The sequence below is a fragment of the Thalassophryne amazonica genome, chromosome 9 (assembly GCF_902500255.1).
Source record: "Thalassophryne amazonica chromosome 9, fThaAma1.1, whole genome shotgun sequence".
Classification (NCBI taxonomy): domain Eukaryota; kingdom Metazoa; phylum Chordata; class Actinopteri; order Batrachoidiformes; family Batrachoididae; genus Thalassophryne; species Thalassophryne amazonica.
In genome coordinates this window covers 98,350,105-98,367,805 of record NC_047111.1, presented here as the reverse complement: position 1 = coordinate 98,367,805, position 17,701 = coordinate 98,350,105, and the positions used below count along the sequence as shown (strand labels likewise).

The 17,701-nt window shown below is 37.9% G+C and overlaps 1 protein-coding gene across 20 annotated transcripts in view; it reads right to left on the bottom strand.

Annotated features, from left to right (window-relative positions):
• Positions 1-17,701, bottom strand: part of picalma (phosphatidylinositol binding clathrin assembly protein a) — a 125,681-nt gene that overhangs the window by 32,646 nt on the left and 75,334 nt on the right. For 7 of the 20 annotated variants that reach the window (XM_034178822.1, XM_034178829.1, XM_034178825.1 and 4 more), the window contains 3 exons: positions 6,012-6,164; positions 2,013-2,096; positions 1,558-1,638 (listed from right to left, as the gene is read on the bottom strand). The exons of 6 other annotated variants lie outside the window; for them this stretch is intronic. In XM_034178822.1, coding sequence (XP_034034713.1) covers positions 1,558-1,638; positions 2,013-2,096; positions 6,012-6,164 — 318 coding nt within the window. The remainder of the gene's footprint in view (positions 1-1,557; positions 1,639-2,012; positions 2,097-6,011; positions 6,165-17,701) is intronic. 7 more of the 20 variants (XM_034178831.1, XM_034178832.1, XM_034178833.1 and 4 more) reach the window with 3 other exon arrangements.

Sequence of the window (17,701 nt, the reverse complement as noted above, 5' to 3'; positions counted from 1 at the left end):
TCACCCCTGTGCTCTGCACCTTACACTGGCTCCCTTGTCAGCTTTCGAGTTCAATATAAAATTTTGCTGATTGTTTTTAAGTGTCTGCACTGTATAGGCCCAATGTATGTGAGTCAGCTGACCAGCTTCTCCTGGCTGTTCTTAAAGCCAGGCTTAAATCCAGAGGTGATAGAGCCTTTTCAGTGGCAGCGCCATGACTCCGGAATGATCTTCCGCTGACTGTCAGGTCCTCAGAGTCTGTGGGACAGTTTAAGTCCAGACTGAAAACCCATCTCTTCTCCCTGGCTTTCAACACTGGCTAAGTGGTTTTCCTTTGTTAATATTTTAGTTTTGTATTGCTATTATTGTGAAGGATTTTGGTCAGCTGCAGCTGTGTTTAAATGTGCTATATAAGCAAACTTGAATTGAATCTTTGCTGTTAACGAGCCACTTTGTGCTGCAAGTTAAGACTCCCAGAGTTCCTCATCTGCTAATAATGTCTAGTAAGTCCCTTCGGCTGCTCCCTTGTTTGCACTTGGGGTCGCCACAGCAAATCCAAGGTGGATCTGCATGTTGAATTGGCACAAGTTTTACGACATTCTGCTAATAATGTCTCACGTGACAAAATTATGCCATGATCCACGAAGCAAAGTCTGAAATTACTCTGTTTTGCCTCCATGTTGAGTGGAGAAGCCGCAGACACCATGCACACACGATTGTCAATTTAAGTGTTTCTACCTGCCAATCAAAAGGATTTAGTCGTCGAGAATTACCAGTTCTTACAAGAAAACACAGTGCAACTCCAACCAGAACCACTCGTTCGAAATGGGGCTGTTAGTAGCCTGTAAAAATCCATAACTTAATGGGGATTTAAGATAACTGTTTTGGCATTGATGCCACTTTCTTTCTTCTCCAATGTCAGGAGTCATCAGGAAGTTCCTGTTCTTTTTTTTTGTTTTTTTAAGTGGCGCGCAGTTCAAAATTTGAATATTTATCTCTTCAGCGCACCAGGAAGGGATACATTTCAAACTGTTTAATTTTATTCTTAAATACTAAAAATAACAATAATAATAATAGTTACATATCGTGTCACCTACTGTTTAAGGAGCAATGCATGAAAATTTTACTGCTGTAACAATTCTAAAAATACCATTGTTGGAATGCCACCACCCCCCATTTTTTTTTTAAGATAAATTGAGACCCAAGCAGCATTTCTCTAAAATAGATTTCTCAAACTATTATATACCGATTAATAACATTTTGGTATTCTTATTACTTCTGCAAATCTAAGCTTGGAATTTGGAAAACATTTCCTCAATTTAACCATTCACATGAATAACCAAACAACACCCTGATGATGTGACGTGAACTTCAAAAGTTAATAAGGAGACAAGTAACATCTAGGTTTATTATGTTAGATGATGTTCATCAGTGAAATCACCTGGTGGAGTCAGTGGCTGCAAAGAAAACCTGCACCCTCTCGGCCCTTTCTGGAATAGTTTGGAGACCACTGTGTTAGATGTTTGAGTAGCAGGTCTAATGCCTTGCTCAAAACTGAGCTTGTGAAGTTTTACCTACCTCTGAACAGACCAGTTACAGCAGGGGACTCCGATTGAAAGAGAGAAGTGTTGTTGTAAGGGTTTGGACCACAGAAGGAGTCTGACACAGCAAACAAGTGAAGAAAAGAAAAAGAAAGATGAAGATCAGAGTTACAAGAACTGCGAAAGACAGCATTCAGCAGTGAAAGAAAGACTACAGGAAGTTGAGTAAACTGGGGAGAGGCTTCTAAAAGGAGGGAAAATGAAGAGCAGCACTTGGCAGAACAAAAGAGGAGAGAGAATGCCAGCAGTAATCTCATGGTCAGAGTAAATTTAAGGCGAAATTGGGGGCACATCAGCGAGCTGCTAACAATCAATAGCACAGACTTAAACCCACAAGTTTTCAAGGTAGCAGGGATGAAGGAAGGGAACTCAGAGCATACACGATGCACTACTGTTACATCTGACAACTGTCAGAATTCTTCTCTGCAGTACCTGTGACAAAATGCTCTAGAGACACTGAAACCTCAAGATCAGACGCCAGCGAAGTGCTTGAATCAAAAAACGGATTGTAATGATCTGAAGAAAAAGAAAAATGCTGTTGATAATGGACACTGATGCAATAAAAGGTTTTATCTTTAAAAACAAACAAAACAGCAGGAAGCAAACAAAAGATTACTTGCCCCAAGTAAAATAATGTCAAGTGCTGAGAAAATATTTAAAGAAGGGCAACATGCAAATGTTAGAGCAGGCACAGGCAACTGGTGGCCTGGGAGCTGGATAGCCCCTTAAGCCCCTTTCACACCGGGGGTGCTCCCGGTTGCTCCCAACTGCGCCATGCGTCATTATGACGACGTTGCGTGGAAGCAACTCGTTGCCGAGATGGTACAGCTCGGCGCCACAAAAGCGTGAGGGCGCAAAGGAGGAAGCAAGTCGGGCGCAGAAAAATTAAACGTTTAATTTTTTTGGCGTCCTCTGCTCGAAGCAGAAAGGATGTGGTTCCAGCGCAAGCGGGGGAAAAGAGGTGTTACCCGACGTGACTCGAAGCCAACTTATGATTCCTGCTGTGTTCCGTTGTTCCCGCAGTATAAATCACACAGGATTGTTGTTATACTGTGTACTTAATGCAGTAAAAACTACATGCTGAAGAAAACAAAATGCAGAATGATTGCCAGAAATATCCAGTAAAAACTCCGGACATCTGTAGTCCACTCGTGGACGTTCGTTCACGTGTGCACATGTGAACAATTAAAAGAAAAAAAAAAAAAAAAGTGTGGCTCCAGGCATTAGTTCCTTGTTCTCTGCTCAAACTCACATCACAGTTAAAAAAGGGACAAAAAAGGACATAAGTCCTGAGCAGTGTTGCCACAGTTACTTTGAAAAAGTAATCCAATTACTGATTACTCCTTGAAAAAGTAACTTAGTTACTTTACTGATTACTCAATTGTAAAAGTAACTAAGTTAGATTACTAGTTACTTTTTTAGTTACTTTTCCCAGCTGTCGACAACAACCCTCTGCCACCTCAACATAATACCTGTTTTGCCAAAACTCACTTTATAGTCACCCTTTGACTTCAATGAAAATACTTGTTTTATAAAAAATAAAATAAAGACCTCTTTCTTGACCTCATATTTAACTGTTGACAGCACTAACAGTAAAACTTGCAATTTCGAACCTACATTTTTTATAGATGTAACTATTAAATTCTAACATTTTTCTAACATTTAAATTATCTCTAAACATTTTACTTGTCAATTATTATTATTTTAAGCAATATTAGTAGTTGTAGTAAAAATCGGCTTCAAAACTGGACCTTTAATCTAGGGGTGTTGTGAGGGGGGGCACATCCTTGCCCCACGCCCCCATTCCATCTGGATTCGCCCCTGCTTTGGCGTTTGAGCACAAAGAATGGATTACATTTATTTATGCAGAAAACATGACCAGATTTACAGGTAAGAAAGTTTTATTGCGTTTTCACATCATGTCGTCCTCAGAAAGAGTGTTTACAACCCCTGGCAAAAATTATGGAATCACCGGCCTCAGGGGATGTTCATTCAGTTGTTTAATTTTGTAGAAAAAAAGCAGATCACAGACATGACACAAAACTAAAGTCATTTCAAATGGAAACTTTCTGGCTTTAAGAAACACTAAGAAATCAAGAAAAAAAGATTGTGGCAGTCAGTAACTGTTACTTTTTTAGACCAAGCAGAGGAAAAAAATATGGAATCACTCAATTCTGAGGAAAAAATTAAGGAATCACCCTGTAAATTTTCATCCCCCAAATTAACACCTGCATCAAATCAGATCTGCTCATTGACATTGACCCTATGCCATGACATTGACCCTATGTGTCTTTTTGCAAGGAATGTTTTTGCAGTTTTTGCTCTATGGCAAGATGCATTATCATCTTGAAAAATGATATCATCCCCAAACATCCTTTCAATTGTCCAAAATATCAACATAAACTTGTGCATTTATTGATGATGTAATGACAGCCATCTCCCCAGTGCCTTTACCTGACATGCAGCCCCATATCATCAATTGCCATTTGAAATGACTTTAGTTTTGTGTCATGTCTGTGATCTGCTTTTTTTCTACAAAATTAAACAACTGAATGAACATCCTCCGAGGCCGGTGATTCCATAATTTTTGCCAGGGGTTGTAGGTGCATTTGAGTGGAAAATAGTGTTAGTTGTTGACACGTTGCAGAGGATCAGCTGTTTTTAACTACCAGATACAGAACAGCTCAGAATTCTAAATAAAGGAGGAAAACAAGTATAAAAATATCTTTGTAAAGCTCAGTGCAGGTGTGCTGATCACCGCGCTGTAAGAGGTGAGGACGAGTCGAGCAGCTGCAAAAAACGGATGAAAAGCTCACAGCTCGCTTAAAGTGTGTAGTTCAGTCGAACCCCAACCTCCTGCCCATGGACAAAGTTTAATGCTGCTATCGACCCACAATGAAAAATAATAGTAACGCACAGTGACATGGAGAAGTAACTTTAATCTGATTACTGATTTGGAAAGATTAACGCGTTAGATTACTCATTACTAAAAAAAGTGGTCAGATTAGAGTAACGCGTTACCGGCATCACTGATCCTGAGACAGGAGGACATGTTAACATCAAATAGAAGTCCAGACATCTCCACCTTCGCTTGAAGGTGCGTGCGCGCGCATCTCGCGGTCAAAGGAGAAGAGAAGAAGAAAAAAAATTGTCTGCTGGCAATTAGTTCCTTTCTCTCCTCAAACTCTTATCACAGTTAAAAAAGGACATAAGTCCAGGACATGTCAACATCAATTAGAACTCCAGACATTTAAATTTGCTTTAAAGGACGGTTCGTGCATGTGCATCGCACGGTCAAAGGAGGAAAGAACACTGTGTGTACTGTGTTCAGAAAACAGACTGGATGAGAGGCAGAAAATTAGGCTATTTAAAGGGAAGAGTGAGAGGGAGCACCTGGCAGCACAACTCGCAGAGCAATGAGACGTCATCAGGCGCAAGCTGACAGTAATTAACCGGCAATTAACTCCAAACAGCGCGGTTTTTTGGTGTCGTCATGGCGCAATAGGGAGCAACTGGAAGCAGCCCCGGTGTGAAAGGGGCTTTAACAAAAAAAAAAAAAAAACAAGTTACCAATATGGTTTCATTTGACTTTACAGTCAGTAGAGGGTGTTTATTCATTTCAACAATAAATTTATATCTCCCATATTAGCAATTGTTGCACATGTATAGTAAGTTTGTAGTGAAGGCTTGATTTTAGCAATTCATTTTTTTAAGTTTTTCAAAATGCAGATACTTATATTCAGGGTGGTTTTTGTAATAATAGTTAACCCACAAGTTGGCATGTACTACTAACATTAGAATTAGTTTAAAAGTAAATGTTACATGGCTACTTCACCACACGGCATTTTCCCTGGCTTCACCGTGTTTGAGTGAACTCACTTTAAACCACTGCTAACTGACCTACAAAATTGTGGGTACCAAAATATCTGAAGTTTCACGTAAATCTGCAAAATAAGCAAACATTAAATTTCTGATTACCAAAAATTAAATATGTACCAAGGATTTTTGTACAAATTGTCATTGCAAACCTGTTGACATCTCATGCAGTTTCACTGAAGGTATGACGGGACACCAAGAGCATGCCACACAGCAAATACTGCAAAGTGTGCACCAAAGTAATATTCAATTCCTCCACAACTGACTGATTATTAGATTGACTTCTTGCCGCTTTATTACAGTTTAAAGCTGAACTAGTTTAACGTGTTGCTTCGCCATTAAGCAGCAAGAATGGCCATCTCCATCATATATAAGCCATGTTTCTAAAAACTACTTTATGTTTAGGCCAAAACTGCACCCCACCCCTCAAAAAAAAAAAAAAAAAAAAAATCCACACACACACCCTTCAAGTCACATCAGTCAGGATGAATTGAGTTAAATGACAAAATGTGCACCCACAAAAACAAATGCAGGATTGTGACAAAGCAATCCCACCAAACACTTCATGGCTAGGTGTCCTAGAGGACAGACTGCCAGCGTCTGAAGATGCCGTGGATGGGTGGACAGCATCGACAACAGGTAGTATGAGGAAAGGGTTTGAGTTTGCAATGGATTCCTCCACAGCTTCTGCAGAAGAGGTGAAAGGATCTGAGTGAGCAGATAGAAGACAGAACAGAGATATTATGGTAGAAAGAGGGGTGAGAAAACAGAAGTTAAAACGTTTCACGCAACATCATGCAGGTGGAAAGACGTCAGTGGACTCAAGGTGAAACAATCAATGGTGTTAGAAATACAGTGAGGAGCTTTTATCATCTACCACGTGTCAGTTTCATTACCCTTATTGGCCCTAGTTTCAAGCCAGACAACCAGCTTCATCACCAGCACTTTAAAACAGCCTAAAGGTCAAGAGTCTCCATTATCAGGACGATGAGAGTCCAGAATCCTAAGCGCAGGAGCAACTGATACAGAATGACATCTGTGCATATAAACAGTTCACACAGAGTTCTGTCATTTGTGTCTAGAATTAGGGTCAGGCTGGAACATGTTGCCCAGTCAATTGGCCATAAAATACAAATGATGTAACTGTAGGACTGCATACTTCTATGCAGTCCTAATGTGTAACAGAGGCATCTATAAAGTTCTGAAGTTCATCATTTACCTTTTAAAATGTGAGACATCTTGGTCTATACATTATCACAACATTACCTAAAATAATGAATCCCAAGTTGGAAAAATAAACAAACTAGAACTTATAAAGAAATCATTAGGGTCTAAATTTACACACACCTACCTATTTTAAGTGCCAATTCCAGTTAAATCCCCTAAACACCAAGTTAATTCGAACTGGCAAGTGATCTGGATTTGATTCTAGTACAAATTTAGTAAACATTCACATTCAAATTCATGTTGACAGCCAGTTAGGAATAATCATTACACTGACCTCTCAGAGGACAAGTAAACTATGTTCAAATTGAAAAGCTTCCACAAGCTGGTGTTGTTTCAGAATCCAGTTTTATAAAAACCTGATTTACTGTAGTAGTATTCTTTCTCAGGGGCAGAAGGATTGTACAACTTTTTAGTGCCATCAGGTGAATTATTTATTAAACCACACACAACGGTCTATGAACTTTGCAACACAAGTGCTCAGAGCACAATATGCACCTCTGATACAAGTGTTTACTACATTCTGATAACATTTCAAGAAATTGTATGAAGTTTCCCAAAATTCCTCCTAAAAATGTGAGAAGTTGATTTCAGAATGCAGGTACCAACTCATGAAACTAACAGTCTAGCTTTGCTAATCAAGGCCATAACTCTAGTAAAATGGGCCCAACTGGAACAATGTGAAAATATGCACATTACCAACCTATAACAAGGACTTGTGCTAAGTTTCATAAAATTCCTCCTAAAAGTGGGAGAGGAGTTTATTTCAGAAAGCTTCTACCCCTGGTTTGCCCAACCAGTCGATTGATCGATCAACGGGGGGGGGGGGGAGTGTCACTGGACTTGAGAGGATGTAGTGCTGCTATAACAGACTGATGCAACAGGTGGCAGCAATGCACCAATAAGGATGCAAGCTGCTGTTGAACACCAGGGAAGAAGAAGAGCTCTATGGTGGAGGATAAGAAATGATAAGTTATTTTCATCTTGGATTATTTTTTCCATTTATTCGCATGGCAAAACCATCTGTCTTTTCTGCAATGTAAATGTGGCTTTACTGAAGAAAGGGAATTTGGAGCAAGAAATTCACAAGAAATACGATGCTAACTCCTAATACTAACCCAGCTAAATCCCCTCTGCTTGCCCAAAAATTCCAAGAATTGAAATGTCAGTAAGTAGAACAATGGTCCATAAATATGAAGAGGCATGAATCTGGTTAACAAGATTGCAGTGTTCTGTTTGGGCCAGGAGTCTGAGGACGCATGTATTCTGTTCGTAGTTGGAGGAGACGCACATCTGTTGCACACAAACGTTAGGTGGCTCAGCAGAGGTAAATTTCTGGAACGTTCAAACCATGCTGAATATGCACAGCTTTTGGATTTTGAAAGTAAGTTTGAAAGCATATTACATGTGCTATCAAGCAGGTTGCAACAGTGTGACCTGCAGAACTTTCCACACATGGACACAGAACTTAAGCACCAGGACAAAGACTGTGGAGCCTAAGAGTGCACGTTATGATGATCACATGCAGAGCATCTTGTCAGAATTTGAAAGGCACCTTACTGACTTTGCATCCAAAAAGCCCGTTGTCAGTTGTCTCTGTTTTCCATTTGGGGAAAATAAAGATGTGGACTGTATATCGTCCAAAGTGGCATCACTCTTCAACCTGGATCCTTACACTGATAAATGACATGGAGCTCAAATCCACAGCAACGCCTGACATGAATGTCCAAATCTGGAAATCTAATGCAGGAAGAGAGTGCATGGGTGCCTGCTTACGGCTGCACTCAGCTCCTACTGTCCGGACTTTGAAAGACTAGTTTCCGCCTCTCTGGGCCAGAAGTCCCACTAAGGTAGGGAACAACTTTTCCAACCTGAGGCCATTTCTAGGCCTACTTGTGCTTATTCTTTTCCACCATGCACATTTACTTCAATTATGCATTATTACTGTTAAAACCTGACAGAAAATTGTGTTATTATATTGGTGCACAATATATTGTGAATACGCGAAAGGTTGGGCACCCCATTCTACCTTTTTCGGGACAGACCGAAGTCACCAAAACAGTCCCCCTTCGGACCTTCAGCCAGTGGGGAATAAAAAAAAAAGGGGGGGGGGGGTTGGGGCATCATGAAATGTGTGGAACATTTATCACTTAAAGTGGTAGTGTTGTGTGATGTACTAATTTTTTACTTTGGATATCAGTGTCATTTGCAAGCTGCAATCCTGGAATATGGAGAAAGTGTGTTTGTGCTGTGGGGGGTGTATTTCTGTTACATGTCAGAGGTACTGAGCTGTGAAATTCATCTTAAATTAGGAGAATATCTGAAAAACACTGTGTTGGACTTGGGGGATGTTAAATATCAAACATGGAGAGAAAAAAAAGATTTGGAATAATATGACCCCTTTAATAATTCTTAACTGAATTCAAGACTCATTTTCCAAATCTGCCAACTGAACATGAATCTAGATGAAAAATATGAAACTTTTCAAACTGTTTTAAATGTGTAACAATAATTAACGACAGAATCAGCATTTTGTGCATGAATATTGATAAATGCACAGCATTTAAACTTACTTTTTTTTTTTTTTAACTTTCACTTTTGATACTTTGTGCTGCTATACAATACTGCTGGAACATCAGCTTCCCTGAGGGAGTCTTCCCAAGGGATTAATAAAGTTCTATGTAATCTCTAACCTAAAAACCTCACATTTGAAATATAACTGACAGTTTATAAAGCAAGTTGCTTTGGTGTGAGAAGTAATTTACAGATATTTTACATACAGGCATTGCTGAGCAGTGTTTATTCCTCACATCAGAGATCATCATAAAGCTAATCCGTGGGCTGTGGATGTGTTAATAGCGCAAAGGAAAAACAATACTATTTATAAAATAAATCCCATAGAGCCATAACGTCTATGTGTAAAATGTTCAACTTTGTATTTTTTGACTTTTTGTACACCCAGTTGTGTCCATGTTCCAGTGTACCTGATAGTCTGAGGTTTCGCTCAAGAACGCGGAAGTAATCCTCTTCCATTATTCCATCCACTTTGTGCAATGCAACAGTTGTAAGCATGAAAACCATTTCAGAGGATGACTCTGCCACCAGCATGCTTAATAGTTTCTACACTGTTCTTGTGATTGAATGTCTCTTGCTTATTCCCCCAAACAGACCTCTGATCATTGCGGCCAAACAACTGCCTTGCCATATATGTTTCCTCTAGACAGGTTTTCTGTGCCCACATGGTCAGCTTCAAACTTCAGTGATGTTTGCAGGAGTCTATTCTTGGGTAGGCGCTTCTTTGTTGGATGATAGCCTCAGCCCATGGTGATATAAAAACAACTTGCTTTACTATAGACCAAGGGTATTCAACTCCAGTCCTTGAGGGCTGTTGTCCTGTAACTTTTAGATGTGCCCCTGGTCCAATGGCAAAATTACCTCCTCAGTATGCAGTCAAGTCCTCCAGAGTGCTGCTAATGACCTCATTAACTGAATCACGTAACAATATAAAAGCGTTGAGATTATTAATCATTTATAAAAAATAATGCAAACAAAAAAAAAAACCCTTAAGAAATCACATATACATACATATTCACAACCTGGTCACTCTGTCAGAGCTCCAGTATTCCTCTGAAGAGAGGAAAACCTTCCAGAAAGACAATCATCTCTACAGCAATCCACCAACCAGGTCTATATGGTAGAGTGGCCAGAAGGAAGCCATTCTTTTGTTGTGAATCCAGGCATTATGTCTGGAGGACACCAGGCACTGCTCATCACTGGGAGACTACTCAGGATTGAGGAAAAGATTAATGCAGCAGTGCACAGAGACATCCTGGATGAAAACCTGCTCCAGAGCACTCTTTACCTCAGACTGGGGCGACTGTTCATCTTTGAGCAGGACAATGACCCTAAGCACACAGCCAAGATATCTAAGGACTGGCTTCAGGACAACTCTGTGAATGTCCTTGAGTGGCCCAGCCAGAGCCCAGACGTGAAGCTGATTGAACATCTCTGGAGAGATCTGAAAATGGCTGTGCACCAATGCTCCCCATCCAACCTGATGGAGCTTGAGGTGCTGCAAAGACAAATGGGCAAAACTGCCCAAAGATAGGTGCACCAAGCTTGTGGCATCATATTCAACAACACTTGAGGCTGTAATTGCTGCCAAAGGTGCAGCAACAGAGTATTGAGCAAAGGGTGTGAATAATTGCGTACATGCGAAAAAAGATTTCATGTTGTCATTTTGGGGGCTGTGAGTAAAATTTTGAAAGGCAAAAATTACTCTTGAATAATGCTGTAACAAAAAAATGTGGAAAAAAGCAAAGCACTGAATACTTTCTGGATGCAATGCACAACCCTTTTACATCTGCACTGAGCTCAAATAGATAAAGCCAGTGAGTTGTCAAACATACCCTTTTTGTACTGATATTGAGAAGCTATTATATAATGGCTGAGTGGATCCTTTGTCATTTGATTGGTGCTTTGTGTGTCACATTACATGGATTATTTGTCCCATTTGTGGTGCATTGCATTTTAATGCAGCAGATAACAGAATATTTGCAGAGAAATCCTTCAAATTTGGTTACAAGCACCAAAGTTTGACTGTGTAAACCTTTTGGTACATATTTAAAAAAATAGCCATTTGAATTTTCAATAGGGGGAAAAGTAGGGGTCAATTGAAAAACTGCATAGGGGTAAAAAAAAAAAATAAAAAAAATAAAAAGGTCCAATCATATTGAAAGCTATACCACGTTATGTGTCTGATCACAAAGATTCCAAAAAGGTATAGTTTTAACTATCTATAACTGAATGTTCTGGAGTTATGGGGTAAAAACAGTAAGAATGGCGACAAAGGTCACTTTCAGTTTGTAGAGGGGTCAAAAGTTAACGTTGCTCCAATTATGGTAAAACATGATGCAAATTATTGGTTGAATTAGTAGGATTTTAAAAAGAATAGTTTGCACCATGTGTCATGCTTAGTTATCATGTTACGGGGTAACATATGTCACGTCATAGAATCCAATGGACGTCGACATTGTTTGATCTTTACTTTGGAGACCAAACATTCAACACAGAACTATTCCATTTGTTAATCCCATTAGTTCAACCAATAATTTGCACCACATTTTACCAAAACTGGAGCAACTTTAACTTTTGACCCCTGTACAAACTGAAATTGACCTTTGTCACCATTCTTGCTGTTTTTGATGATGAATACTAAAAACATTTATACATTGCGCACATTCATCTTTGAAAATCCGTACATTACTCAAAGGGAGTACAACGAAGTAAAACTTATATTTTCTACCCCCTTTCACATGTTTTATTTTCGACTACGCGGACAAAAAAAAAAAAAAAAAAATTTTTGAGATCATATATACCTATATAAACACAGACCTTGCATTATACATATCAACATGTATTTACATAAATACGCTACCTCTATACACAAATACCCTTGCATACACCAATACACACACTAGATTCAATGAGATTTGACAGTATCAATCAATCAATCAATTTTTTTATATAGCGCCAAATCACAACAAACAGTTGCCCCAAGGCGCTTTATATTGTAAGGCAAGGCCATACAATAATTATGTAAAACCCCAACGGTCAAAATGACCCCCTGTGAGCAAGCACTTGGCTACAGTGGGAAGGAAAAACTCCCTTTTAACAGGAAGAAACCTCCAGCAGAACCAGGCTCAGGGAGGGGCAGTCCTCTGCTGGGACTGGTTGGGGCTGAGGGAGAGAACCAGGAAAAAGACATGCTGTGGAGGGGAGCAGAGATCGATCACTAATGATTAAATGCAGAGTGGTGCATACAGAGCAAAAAGAGAAAGAAACAGTGCATCATGGGAACCCCCCAGCAGTCTACGTCTATAGCAGCATAACTAAGGGATGGTTCAGGGTCACCTGATCCAGCCCTAACTATAAGCTTTAGCAAAAAGGAAAGTTTTAAGCCTAATCTTAAAAGTAGAGAGGGTGTCTGTCTCCCTGATCTGAATTGGGAGCTGGTTCCACAGGAGAGGAGCCTGAAAGCTGAAGGCTCTGCCTTCCATTCTACTCTTACAAACCCTAGGAACTACAAGTAAGCCTGCAGTCTGAGAGCGAAGCGCTCTATTGGGGTGATATGGTACTACGAGGTCCCTAAGATAAGATGGGACCTGATTATTCAAAACCTTATAAGTAAGAAGAAGAATTTTAAATTCTATTCTAGAATTAACAGGAAGCCAATGAAGAGAGGCCAATATGGGTGAGATATGCTCTCTCCTTCTAGTCCCCGTCAGTACTCTAGCTGCAGCATTTTGAATTAACTGAAGGCTTTTTAGGGAACTTTTAGGACAACCTGATAATAATGAATTACAATAGTCCAGCCTAGAGGAAATAAATGCATGAATTAGTTTTTCAGCATCACTCTGAGACAAGACCTTTCTGATTTTAGAGATATTGCATAAATGCAAAAAAGCAGTCCTACATATTTGTTTAATATGCGCTTTGAATGACATATCCTGATCAAAAATGACTCCAAGATTTCTCACAGTATTACTAGAGGTCAGGGTAATGCCATCCAGAGTAAGGATCTGGTTAGACACCATGTTTTTAAGATTTGTGGGGCCAAGTACAATAACTTCAGTTTTATCTGAGTTTAAAAGCAGGAAATTAGAGGTCATCCATGTCTTTATGTCTGTAAGACAATCCTGCAGTTTAGCTAATTGCTGTGTGTCCTCTGGCTTCATGGATAGATAAAGCTGGGTATCATCTGCGTAACAATGAAAATTTAAGCAATACCATCTAATAATACTACCTAAGGGAAGCATGTATAAAGTGAATAAAATTGGTCTTAGCACAGAACCTTGTGGAACTCCATAATTAACTTTAGTCTGTGAAGAAGATTCCCCATTTACATGAACAAATTGTAATCTATTAGACAAATATGATTCAAACCACCGCAGCGCAGTGCCTTTAATGCCTATGGCATGCTCTAATCTCTGTAATAGAATTTTATGGTCAACAGTATCAAAAGCAGCACTGAGGTCTAACAGAACAAGCACAGAGATGAGTCCACTGTCCGAGGCCATAAGAAGATCATTTGTAACCTTCACTAATGCTGTTTCTGTACTATGATGAATTCTAAAACCTGACTGAAACTCTTCAAATAGACCATTCCTCTGCAGATGATCAGTTAGCTGTATTACAACTACCCTTTCAAGAATTTGAGAGAAAAGGAAGGTTGGAGATTGGCCTATAATTAGCTAAGATAGCTGGGTCAAGTGATGGCTTTTTAAGTAATGGTTTAATTACTGCCACCTTAAAAGCCTGTGGTACATAGCCAACTAACAAAGATAGATTGATCATATTTAAGATCGAAGCATTAAATAATGGTAGGACTTCCTTGAGCAGCCTGGTAGGAATGGGGTCTAATAAACATGTTGATGGTTTGGATGAAGTAACTAATGAAAATAACTCAGAACAATCGGAGAGAAAGAGTCTAACCAAATACCGGCATCACTGAAAGCAGCCAAAGATAACGATACATCTTTGGGATGGTTATGAGTAATTTTTTCTCTAATAGTTAAAATTTTGTTAGCAAAGAAAGTCATGAAGTCATTACTAGTTAAAGTTAAAGGAATACTCAGCTCAATAGAGCTCTGACTCTTTGTCAGCCTGGCTACAGTGCTGAAAAGAAACCTGGGGTTGTTCTTATTTTCTTCAATTAGTGATAAGTAGAAAGATGTCCTACTTTTACGGAGGGCTTTTTTATAGAGCAACAGACTCTTTTTCCAGGCTAAGTGAAGATCTTCTAAATTAGTGAGACGCCATTTCCTCTCCAACTTACGGGTTATCTGCTTTAAACTACGAGTTTGTGAGTTATACCACGGAGTCAGGCACTTCTGATTTAAAGCTCTCTTTTTCAGAGGAGCTACAGCATCCAAAGTTGTCTTCAATGAGGATGTAAAACTATTGACGAGATACTCTATCTCACTTACAGAGTTTAGGTAGCTACTCTGCACTGTGTTGGTATATGGCATTAGAGAACATAAAGAAGGAATCATATCCTTAAACCTAGTTACAGCGCTTTCTGAAAGACTTCTAGTGTAATGAAACTTATTCCCCACTGCTGGGTAGTCCATCAGAGTAAATGTAAATGTTATTAAGAAATGATCAGACAGAAGGGAGTTTTCAGGGAATACTGTTAAGTCTATTTCCATACCATAAGTCAGAACAAGATCAGACAGTATGACACTTTTAACCCACATACATGCACCCATGGGCACCCAGCCCATGCATGCATGCACACACATCTACCTATATTCGATTAAACTTGATATATTAATTTTTTTTTTTTTTCCCCCCCCACACACATGTATCATGGGCAACTCGTGTGCATTCATATTTCCCATACGTTCGTCATTCCCAAATAATATAACAGTTTAGATCCACAAACATGCACACTAAGAATTATATTATTCAGTTTCATATTTTTTTTAATATTTTGAGTCTTAAATTTCTCTTGAATTGATGTACTGTAGTACATACTTTGATGTCCTCAGTTAGGTTATTCCATAAATCCACTCCATGTCTCGTGAGGCACATTTGTTTCATTGTTGTACGAGCACACTGTTTTTTTAAATTATATTTCCTTCTTAGATTGTAATCTCCCTCTCTTTCACTAAACAATTTTTGGAGGTTATCTGATAGTAGGCTTTGTTTCACTTTAAAAATAATTTGTAAAGTTTTAAATTCTGCAAGATCTCTAAATTTTAGTATTTTGGATTGTAAAAACAGTGTACTCGTATGATCTCTGAAGCCTACATTATGGATGATTCTTATTGCCCTTTTCTGTAACTTAAAAAGTGTGTCTACATTACTTTTATATGTATTACCCCATACCTCAATGCCATAGCTAATATATGGTAATATTAATGTGCAATAAATAATATATAAGGACTCTTGATCTAAGAAATGTTTGGCTTTCCCCATTATGGAAATACTTCTGGCCATTTTGGATTGTATACCAGCACATCCTGTGATCGATTATTATTCCTAAAAATCTATGTTGGTTAACCCTTTCAATAGGAAACATGTCAATTTTAAGATTTACTTTTGTTTTCATTTCTCAGTTTCCAAAGAGCATTAATTTTGTCTTTGAAATATTAAGTGACAATTTATTACTATCAAACCAATTTTTTAATTTAATTTCTATTTGCATTTCGATCACAAGTTGTTCCAGGGTTTCCCCAGAACATACTATCGTTGTGTCATCAGCAAAGAGGATAAATTTCAGTTTTTCAGAGATGAATTGCAAGTCATTAATATAAATTAAAAAAAGTTTAGGTCCTAAAACAGACCCTTGTGGAACTCCACAATGTATCTGTTTAAACAAAGATTTATATTCTCCTATTTGTACATATTGTTGCCTGTTTAAATAAGATTGGAGCCAATTTAGTGCAATACCCCTTATGCCAATTTTTTCCAATTTACGTAATAATATGTTGTGGTTAATAGTATCAAACGCCTTTTTTAAGTCAATGAAGATCGTCATTGTATGTTTCTTTTTATCAATATTTGTTATTTCTTCCACTAAATCAATTAAAGCTAAAGTTGTTGATCTATTTTTTCTGAAACCATACTGGTTATCGTTTAATATCTTGAACTTTTCAATGTATTGATCTAACCGTACTGTATATAGTTTTTCTAAAATTTTTGAGAATTGAGATAACAGATATAGGTCAATAGATATATGACAATAGATACTTATCTCCACTTTTATATATAGGTGTAATTTTGGCAATCTTCATTTGACTTGGAAACTCTCCATTAATAAAAGATAAGTTATAGATATGACTTAGAGGTTTTGCAATTTCATTAATGACTTGTTTAATTATTGTAGTGTCCAACTTATTGCAATGTACTGATTTTTTTGCCTTCAATTCATTAACAGTGTTTATTATTTCCATTTCGTCTGTTGCTGATAGAAAGAATGAATTTGAGTTTACTTGTTCAGTACCTATTTCTGAGGCTGAATATGGCATTTTTATTTCAGCTGCCAATTCTGGCCCTATATTGACAAAATAATGATTAAATGCATTTACTAGCTCTTCGTTGTTATAGATTTTTTTTATCACTGTCAATGAAATAGTCCGGCAAGGTACTACGGTTCTCCTTTTTCCTGATGACACTATTACATTCCAGAGACCTTTAATATTTCCCTTGTTTTGTTCTAGTTGTGTTTTATAATACATCTTTTTACAATTCCTTAATACACATGTCAACTTATTTTTGTATATTTTATATTTATTTTCTGTTTCAATTGTTCTTTCTTTAATAAATACCCTGTATAGCCAGTTTTTCTTTTTACAGGCATTAATTAAACTGCTTGTCATCCATGGGTTGGTTTTAGCTTGTTGTTTGATTTGGATTGATTTCACAGGGCAACATTGATCATAGAGAGTCAAAAATTTATTCAAAAAAAGTGTTATAAGCCGAGTTAACCTCAGCTTCATCTAATATTACTTTCCAGTCTTGTTTTAATAGACTTTGTTTGAATATCACTATTGATTCATTTGTTTTTACTCTTATGAAATTAGTAATCTTAATATTTTTCTTGGCTTTCCTATAGTTATAACTTATTTTCATAGTTAAAAATACTGGTAAGTGGTCACTTATATCGTTTATTAATATGCCACTGGAAATGTCATTGTTTAATATGTTAGTGAAAATATTATCAATTAGTGATTAACTCTGTGCAGTGATTCTGGTTGGTTTAGTTATTTTTGGATGGAATGACAAGCTATACATAGTATCTATAAAATTTTCTGTAGGCTTATGTGTACTCATTTTTAATAAATCTATGTTAAAATCCCCACATATAAAAACATCTTTATGTTCCATTTTCGTATACAAGTTATGCATTAGTTCCGTAAACATTTCAATACTTGATCCAGGAGATCTGTAAACACACGTAATCAATATATTTTTTCTGTTTTCCATTATCAATTCAATTGTTATACACTCCATAA